This window comes from Triticum dicoccoides, chromosome 1A (genome assembly GCF_002162155.2).
Source record: "Triticum dicoccoides isolate Atlit2015 ecotype Zavitan chromosome 1A, WEW_v2.0, whole genome shotgun sequence".
Classification (NCBI taxonomy): Eukaryota; Viridiplantae; Streptophyta; class Magnoliopsida; order Poales; family Poaceae; genus Triticum; species Triticum dicoccoides.
Genome location: NC_041380.1, coordinates 16640908 through 16650957, shown reverse-complemented (window position 1 = coordinate 16650957; position 10050 = coordinate 16640908). Strand labels below are relative to the sequence as shown.

At 48.5% G+C, this 10050-nt stretch overlaps 1 protein-coding gene and 1 pseudogene across 1 annotated transcript; both read left to right on the top strand.

Moving 5' to 3' along the window:
- Positions 1-847: 847 nt before the first annotated feature.
- LOC119359344 (E3 ubiquitin-protein ligase RDUF1-like) lies at positions 848-2605 on the top strand. Its single transcript, XM_037625581.1, has one exon. The coding sequence runs from the start codon at positions 1130-1132 to the stop codon at positions 2327-2329; it is 1200 nt and encodes a 399-aa protein (XP_037481478.1). The 5' UTR covers positions 848-1129; the 3' UTR covers positions 2330-2605.
- Positions 2606-5475: 2870 nt separating this feature from the next.
- Positions 5476-6611, top strand: LOC119343695 (annotated as a pseudogene).
- The last annotated feature ends 3439 nt before the right edge of the window (positions 6612-10050 follow it).

Genomic DNA, 10050 nt, shown 5'->3' with positions numbered 1-10050 from the left:
TAATTGTTTTGGCTGGGATTTGGGCGGATGGACCCAAGAAGCATCCAACATGGAGAGGTCTTGCTGTACTTTTCTTTGTTTTGGGGGGAAATGAAGGCTAGCTGGGGCATTTTTTTAGTCCAAGATGACTTGAAGAATTCACAAACACATTTCCCCTGCTCACCAAATGAATAGTCTTTTTGGTTTTAGGAAATTATCAAAGCCGGGACATCCTTCTTTACTACTCTCTCCGCCCCAAAATATAAGAACGTTAGTGTGAAAAACGTTCTTATATTTTGGGACGGAGGGAGTAAAAGAAAGATTGAAGAAAACCCAAAAGTCCGATTCATTGCTTCAGCGAATATGAATACATCCCTGAAAGAAAATAACTTTGTATGTGTAGTTTTTATTTGTAGATAGACAGCTATCCAAAGTGGATTTTGTGCTCTCGAGCCTATTTGCACCATTTAGTTTACAGTGATAATAATAATAAAAAAAAATCATATTTTTAGATGTTCCACAAAATTTTGAAAACACATCTGTCATGTGCATATGGCAGCCAAGTATTTATCTGCAAAATTTATGATAAAACATAATAGTTTTTATGATAAAACATAATAATTTTTCCGGCGCAACCGTGTCTGCCACCAAACCAAACCAAAATGGAGGAGTACAAACGGTGGCCTCCTCTCCTCGGCGGCAATTCCGGCAAGAAGAGGAAAAGAAACGGCGACGAAGCAAGCCGCGTCGGAGACCGACCGTCACGCTCACGCCATTCTCATTCCCCACACCCACAGCCACCATTTCCTCCCCGCTTCCGTTTCCATTTCCACGCGCTTTGATTTGTCGCCCGCCGGTTAAAACCCCCTCCCTCCCCCACCCCACCGTCTCCTCCATTCCCTTCCGGCTTTCCCCCACCCAACAACCAGCCCCCCACCTCCTCCTCCTCCTCCCACCACTTCTCCTCCACCCTCGCCGCCGGTCACGGGATCCGACGCTCTCCTCTTCTACGTCGCCGGACCGGTCACCGAGGGTGAGGCATAACCGCCGGCCAAGGGAGGAGCGTTCCGGTGCTGAGCTCTGCCGCCCAGATCTGAGCTCGGGGGAAAAAGTCAAAGTCAGGATCTTTTCTTTCCGTGCTTCTCGGTCCATGGATACCTCCCCCGCCGCCAGCGCGGCGTCCTACTGGTGCTACAGCTGCGACCGCTTCGTGCGCGCCGCGTCGTCGCCGGAGGGGGGCGGCGACGTCGCCTGCCCGGACTGCGGCGGCGGGTTCCTCGAGGAGATGCGCCGGACCCCGCCGGCCCCGGCCTACCTCCGCCGCCCGCGCGCGCACCACGCCAACGACCTGCGCCTCCGCCGCAGCCGCCGGGCCGCCGCTGCTGCTGCCGCGGCCGCCTCCGCTGGGGGAGGGGGCGACCGCGCGCCGTTCAACCCGGTCATCGTGCTGCGGCGCTCGGCGCTCGGCGCGGGGGCGGCAGCGGGGGAAGACAACAACGGCGACGACGACAGCGCGCTCGCCGCGGCCAGCAGCTTCGAGCTCTTCTACGACGACGGGGCGGGCTCGGGCCTCCGCCCGCTGCCGGAGAGCATGTCGGACTTCCTCATGGGGTCCGGCTTCGAGCGCCTCCTCGGCCAGCTCGCGCAGATCGAGGCCGGCGGGCTCACCCGGGCCCGCGAGACCCCGCCGGCGTCCAAGGCGGCCGTCGAGTCCATGCCCACCGTCGCCATCGCGGCCTCCCACGTCGCCGCCGACTGCCACTGCGCCGTCTGCAAGGAGCCCTTCGAGCTCGGCGCCGAGGCCAGGGAGATGCCCTGCGCCCACATCTACCACGAGGACTGCATCCTCCCCTGGCTGCAGCTCCGCAACTCGTGCCCCGTCTGCCGCCACGAGATGCCCACCGACACCGCGGCGGCAAGGTCACAGGCCGCCAGCGCCGGGGCCGAGGAGGAGACCACCGTGGGCCTGACCATCTGGAGGCTGCCCGGAGGCGGGTTCGCCGTCGGGAGGTTCGCCGGCGGGAGGAGGCCCGAGGAGAGGGAGCTCCCGGTCGTTTACACGGAGATGGACGGCGGTTTCAACCACGGCGGCGCGCCGAGGAGGATCTCGTGGGGGTCAAGGCAGAGCCGGTCGACCGAGAGGAGCGCCATTCGACGCGTCTTCCGCAATATGTTTGCCTGCTTCGGCCGCGGTCATTCGGCGAGCTCCCACGCTTCGTCCTCCCACATGAGGCCCGAGGAGATGACCGAGGCATCGGATCATTCCGCCGTGTTCAGCCATGGCTCGAGAAGCCGGAGCATGAGCTGGAGGCTGGAAGACGGCCATGCCGACACGATGGTGCAGCGATAGTCCTGAACTCTGAACCCAAAGAAAAAAGGTTGCTGATTGCTTCTGTTTTATGTTTTTATGTATTTATAGAAGAAAGAAAGGAAACACGACGATTTGTAGAACAGAATTGGTGTTGTACATAGGAGCAGCAATCTGCTATATTAGTTACAGGGGAGATGTCCACTGTGATTCTGAATTGAGCATTTGGAACCTAGGTGATAAATTGTTTTGTTGGTACTAGCAAACAATGTGTTTGATGATTTTTGATTCATTTAATTCAATTTGGCCTGGTCTTTACAATGTGTGAATGCTTCAGTTGAACATATGTTCCTAGATATTTTCCGCTCTAGTCTCCGGCTTCTTGAGTTAGCTAGTCTCATCTATCTCTTGCAGATATACCATGGCTTTTGTGGATAATTTCTACTGTATGTTGTTATCACTATGATTATTAGTGATTAGAATCCCTGGGTGTTCTTTTCTTGTTCACAAGTCAATGCATCCATTTTCATTTCATCTGTCCACAGAGAGCAAGACCTCATTAATATTTTTGCGAAATAATCTGCCTGACTGAAATTTCGATGTAGCCCGTCGTCTTCAGATATTTAAGTTCTTCTGGATGACATATCTGAAACAATATATTTGTTTACTATCATCAGATCTATGCAAGTGTTGCAATTGCCAATTGCCCTGCATCATTGTCCTGATCATAGAAAGTTGCAGCAATTACACATGAAGTTACCCAACTTTTTACATGTCCGCATTGTGTATTTAATTTAATGTGGCCTGGTGTTTACAATGTTTGAATGGTTCAGTTAAACATATATCGTCCTAGATATTTTCTGCTCTTCTTGAGTTAGCTATTATCATCAATCGCTTGCAGATATATCATGACTTTGTGGATAATCTCTATGTTGTTATCGCTATGCTTATAAGTGATTAGATTCCCTGGGTGTTCCTTTCTTGTTCACAAGTCAATGCCCCATATTCATTTCATCTGTCCACAGAGGACAAGTCCTCATTATTACTATTATTTTGCAAAAATAATCTGCGGCTGTCTGACTGAAATTCCGATGTAGCTCCTTGTCGTCATACTTCAGGTATTTTAATCATATTCAGATATTTAAGTTCTTCTGGATGACATATCTGAAACAGGATATTTGTTTACTGCCCTCAGATCTATGCAAGTGTTGCAACTGCCAGTCACCCTGCATCACTGTCCTGATGTAAAGCCATAGAAAGTTGGGCAGCAACCACACATGAATTTATCCTTCTTTTACTGTCTTTTATACTGCTCCTTTTTATGAAACCGAGAAGGCTAACGTCTACCTTTGCAGCAATCCTGGCATCCCAAAAGCTCGTAGAATATTCTGATGGCCGGCTATCTTTGCAGTAAGTTTGAAGGCCTATCATCAGTTTGCTCTCTTTGTAGTAGTAGTATTTGGAGTGCTGCTGCTGCTGCTACATGCTTTTCTGCAGCTTTCATCTGGTAAATCGACCAACCAACATACCAAGAAACGCTCCTTTCAGGCATGCTCAATAACCAAGTATAATGCAACCACTGAACCGGAATGATTATGATGTTTCCTCTATAATTGTATGGAGTGCGTGTTTGGAGGTGCAATGATTAAGATGTCCCCTAATCCTGCCATCCATGTCTGTTTCGGTGGTTGAGCGTGCATTCAGAGTTGGTGCAAAGGTGAGGTAAGATTTGCTAATCTTGTTTGATTAGAAATGTGTCGACATGTGTTTGCCCATTAATCTTTGGCTCCATAATTTTGTCTCTAAACAGCTGCTGGTTTTGTTCTAGATGAAGCAAAATTACTGCCCATGGCGCGTCGTGCTGGGTGAAGTTGCCGTTTGAACGTTTTTAGTGCTAACTTTTAATCTGAAACTGGCTATTCCAACTGGGTGGATGTCATTATCCTGCTGAACAGAAAGTGGTAGGCGCATGAAGTTCACCGCGTTTTAGGTTCTTTATTATGGAGTTGATATGGACGTCTGAGGCTCCTAGAGATATTCCACATTTCCACTTGAGCCGCCAGGTTCTTGCATTGACTCGGCTGCTCTATCGGCTATCTCTTGCAAATAGTTCAACTTGCCACTTTGTGGTTGATCTCCATGTTGTTATCAGTATCATTAGTGATTAGATTTTTCCCGAGCGTTCCTTTTTGTTCACAAGTGAGTAAGCGACACATGTATACCCCCCTTGTCCGTGTACAAATAGCACCGTAGTCACAATTGGTTTTACAAAAAAATTACAAAAACTTTGTGGTAATTGCTAGGCTTGGTGTAAATCCAGAAAGTAGCAGTTAGGTACATCTTACATGTATTCACCCTCCTATTATTTCGTTTTATGCAGCTGAGAAGGACGTGCACATCGGTGGTACAGTCAGGAAATGCTCTCTTCATGCCTGGCCCATACAAGTATGATACTTAACTGGCATGCATGGTTTAGCTGTTTCTTCTATTGGATGAAGCTGTGCCGTAATCTCGCCATCTATGTCTGTTTCAGTAGTTGAGCTGCAGCTACGCGCAAACAGAGTAGATTGTGCGCCGAAATGCATCGACAGGTATTAACAAATTACTTTTTGAAACCACTATTCTCTCTCTAGACAGCTGCTGTTTATTTTCCACAACATAAAACAGCCTAAGGCACATCATAGCAGAAACAATCTTGGTTCGTTGACCCGATCCGAATTCGGATCCGAAATGGGGGGCTTGTGGATATGCACTAGTGTTATTTTAGAGAAGGTGACTAGAGGGGTTGAATTTGGATGGCGAAAACTGAAAGGGCTTACATACATGATTTCAGCCATAAAACAAAATCCAATTTAGGTGCTAAAAAAGTCGATACATTGGCCATTCGTCTCTGTCCTATCTGAATGCTAGTGTACAGTTGCCGCCATTGACTAATCGAGGTTTGAATCCAGCTGTGATGCTTGTATGAGATCCGCGTACGCGCACCCAGCGCGTAAAACAAAGTGTAACTATAATATGTAGTACAAGTGGCTATCGAGATGAACGCTTGAGGGCCAAAAGTTTTGCCTCGGTTTTATAATTAACCTGAATTCATTACTGCTAACGAGGCTCTCCCTACCTGTTGTGACCTGACATAAGTTGTTATTAACTTACTCAGGCCCAGCTCCAGCACATGCTAGCAGCGCGTGAGGCGTGTTGACCAAATGCACATGCCAGCCATCGTTATTATCCAAGGTAAATCTTGCAACTGGTCTGGTAACAAGGCCTTCATCCGTGTTCCTGCTTGTCTGAGTTCTCCCCACAACCATCACACACACAAACAAGAGCTGGAGTGCAGAACAAGGAGTAGAGACAGAGACTGATGGCGCCGGTGGTGAGCGCTTCACTGGGCACGTTGGGTCCCCTCCTGGTGAAGCTCACCGCTTTTCTTGCCGGTGAGTGCGGCTGCCTGAAAGGGGTCCGTCGCGAGATCCGCTCCCTCAAATCCGAGCTGACTAGCATGCGTGCTGCGGTCCAGAAGTACACCATGCTAGTTGATCCAGATGTCGAAGTGAAGGCATGTATATCGCTGGTGAGAGAGCTGGCCTATGACATCGAAGATTGTGTCGACAAGTTCATTCATCAGCTTGGCAGTGGCGGGCGCCATGGAAGCTTCATGGACTTCTTTCGCAAGACTGCTCACCGTCTAAAGACACTTGGGTCTCGGCGTGGAATCACAACCAAGTTGATGATCTGAAGGCTCGCGTCAAGAAAGTGAAAGAGCTGAAGGGCAGTTGCAAGCTGGACGATATTGCCTGTAGCACCTCCTCTGACCATGCAGCCGTGGATCCTCGGCTGTCTGCTCTTTCTGCAGAGGAAGCACACCTTGTGGGCATTGACGGTCCAAGAGGCGATCTTGCCAATGGATGATGGAAGGAGACAGGTCGACCAAGCGTCATCGCAGGGTGTTGTCCATTGTTGGTTTTGGTGGATTGAGGAAAACAACTCTAGCGCATGAGGTCTATCACAAGATTCGGGGGCATTATCATTGTCAAGCCTTTGTATCAGTCTCACAAAAGCCGGATATAAAGAGGATTATCAAGGATGTGATCTACAAAGTGCCTTTCCCAGATGATTCATAAAAGACATTGACATTTAGGATGAAATGACATCTATTGCGAAGCTGAGAGAGCTGCTAGAAGATATGAGGTGACTTAGCTTTTACCATTCCCTCCGCAAACGTAACATGTGTAGTTTACATTATTTCTGGTATCTTTAGTGCTTCCACTATTAATTTCGCACACAGTGAAGATTGCACAATATTTCAGCCCTAACAGTACTTTAGCCACATGGCTTGCATAATTGTAGGAATACTTTACCACACATGCACCATACTGAAATTTTTCGCGTAGTATATAACTAAATGTACCTAAGATATTATAGCACGCTGGTTTTTTTTTGGAAAAGGATTGTAGCACATAGGTAGTAGCAAGTTACCACAGTCCACAGGTAAACCTTTCGTTCCAAAACCTGGCTATAAGATGCTGAAAAATGTTTGACATAAATCTTCCTTCAGTTCACCATTTCAGTTTAGTTGGTCTGCTATTTTGATCGTTGTTTGTGATGAAAAAATCAACCTAAAATGATGCATTAAACCACTCAATTTTTCTGCTATCCTCACTGATGATAATCTACGAACATGTTGTGGTATCGTTTGTCTTATAATTTTACAGTATCCAGAGATGGAATATTTGTAATTTGTCCTCGGGTAGATCATTGCAATCAGACATGGTTCAGTGTGTGCAGAAATTGGTGTTAGACCAAGTAACAATATCTTTATGCCCAGACAACTATTAAGATGGTTTTAACATTCGGTTCCAAACATCAGATTTTTAAAGAAATACTCCCGTCCCTCGTGCCGCTCCCGCGAGCGGCCTGGGCGGAACCCTAGATCGCCGTTGCCGCTCCCCTTTCTCGCTTTCCTTCTCCCTCACCGCCGCTAGGAGACGCTGCCGGGCAAAGCCCGCGCGTGCGTCGGCGGCGGCGGGGCTCCCTTCCTCCTCGCGAGGTTCCTGAGCGGCGCGGGCCGGCCGGCCCTCGCGGCGGCGCTCGGCTCGGCTCGGCGGATCTGAGGGGCTCCCCTTTGGTGGCGTTGCGGCGATGGCGGCGGCGTGGTCTGCGCGGGGCGGCGAGGCGCGGGCTCCTCCTCCTCCCCCTCCCGATCTGATGGCGCCACGATGGCGCCGGCGCTCGGGCGTGCGGCGGGGTCCGTGAGGGTGGTCAGCGTGCGATGTCTTCCTCCCCGATCTGATGGCTCCATGGTGGCACCAGTGCTCGGGCGGCGGTTGGCTTCGGCAAGCAGTGGCGGGCGCTGGGCTCTCGGCGGCGGTCCCTGTGCGCGGTCGGCGGCTTCGTCTCTGACCCGGACGGCGCGGCGGATGGCGGCGGCCCGGCGTGGCCGGCGATTTGGATGCCGTGGTGCCGGCGGCTCGCTGATCTGCCGGTACTCCAGGGCCTGCCTGATGGTGCTGGTGGTGACGGCGGCCTGTGCACGAGAGTTGGATCCCTTCGAACTGATCTGGGTGAAAACTTGCCTTCGGCTTTTGCTAAGGCTGGCGGTGGCGGCGCTATCTGCGTTGTTCCTTTCTTGAAGGCATCGCCGTGGAGAAGTTTAAGGCCACTCTCTGCTACCTTTGGGGAAACCATAGATCGGATGATCGGATGACAGCGGCGCTCTGGTGTCGTTCCTCCCTTGGTGGCGTCATTCTTGGAGGTACACACGTGAAGGGACCAGAGGACGGATTCTTTGGTGGAGCGGTGCTTCATCCTACACACTGATGGCGACGGATCTTGACGGCGTGGCGCAGTGCATATTTGGAGTTCGCCGTGGGAGGATGGACTCGCGTAGGAGGACGACGCTGTCGGGCGTCGTGGTGGCGTTGATGGCAGAGAGACCTGGCTCGGTACATGCAACAGTACAGCTCTGAAGAAGGATTGGTGGCAGGTGGCTGCGGCGGCCTCATACCCGGCAGGCGTCCTGGTTGAGGAGTGCGCCGGACTGGTAGATGGCCCATACCCGGCAGGCGTCCTGGTTGGGATCTCAGGTCTTAGATGTTTAGGTTTGGCTGCGATGTCTGTTTGGTATTAGGTCCAGACTATCTACGCCCCTTCATCAATTGGATAGGTATAGCGACAGTTGTTGCTTAGACGGTGGCTTTAGTCTTGCTGTTGTATGGCTTTGTAAGGTCTTGTGATAATAATTAATAAAATGGCCGTATGCATCGCTCAGATGCAGAGGCCGGGGGTCATCCTCCTTTTCTAAAAAAAAGACAACTATTAAGATGGACGTTCTATTTTGGTGCAACTTGGATCAATGTGTGCGATACCAAATTTTGTAGAAATCTAGTGTCAAGACATGATTAAATTCAGACTCTAAACATCACAGATTCATGCATTTCGGTGATTATGTTCAGACTATAAGATTCGTAGATGTTAAGGGCATTTAAAATGCTATCATTAGATCGATAGAAGAGTTGTGTGCGTCATGTCTTTTTAACTTACGCAAGAATTTTACCTAATAGTTATAGCTAGCATTTCAAAATACTATAAAATAATTTCTACATTGATTTATGATCATTTATTTACAGTCAAATCAGCATCAGGAATTTGGAGTTAGCCTTTCTGATTTTGAAAGTTTACATGTATTGCATTTTGAAGATTGTGAGAATCTGGAGGAGTATGATATGAGCAAATTATTCCAACTAAAGTACCTAGGCGCATGGACATTATCAAAGCTACCATGAGAAATTGTGATGCTACATGATCTAGAGACGCTGGATCTTATATGGACAAACATACAAGAGTTGCCACCGGGAATTGCTCGGCTCATTGAGCTACAGGTTCTACTTACTTGGATCACAAAGATACCACATGGGATTGGAAATATGAGGAACTTAATTACGAGTTGTCTCCTGGTCTGGTTGGATATTGCCATGGAGTTCAGTTGGTGCCATAGAAGAGCTTGGTAACCTGACCGGTTTGGATGAATTCCATTTCGCTTTGAACAGCAGGGGATCTGATTGGTACAGGACTGACAGCGATGAGGAAATGAGAACGGGACTGATAGCCGATCGAATGAGGTATTCATAAACTTTTTCTAAAGTTATAAACCAGACAAAGGGGATAGGATCAGTTCAAAACTTCAGGATTTGGTGGGTGGATTAGTTCTCAAATTTCGTGAACTTTTTCTAAAGTTTCAAGTTCATGAACTTTTACTAAAATTTGTGAACCTCTCTCAAATCTCATGAACTATTTTCTAATTCTTGTAAACTATTTTCAAATTTCATGAACTTTTTTATGATATTTTTCAAATTCAAAAAGATTTTGAAATTCGTGTTTAATTATTTTTTTAACTTTTTACAAACTTTGTGAAATTCTTCAAATTTACAGATTTTCCAGATTCAGTTTTTTCTGAGAAGTCAACGGTTCATTTGGTCACCTGTCAGTTGGTCAAACATTTTTAGGCAAGTCAAATGTTTAATCATATTTTAGCACATCGAAACGGCTAATCTTTTTTTGAGGGGTATCAAACGGTTAATCGCATCTCCCAAACGAGCGAGGCAGGGAATGTCACGTAACTGGGCTGCCCCACAGCAAGCGGGGCATGCTTGTTCCTGGAGCTGCAAGCGCTAATTAGGAGGTCTCCTTTTCTCGTATAGGATCCGGCTTGCCTGCTCCCTCCTATGCTTCCATTTGTGCTCCCACTTCATCCTACAGTTGTCTTT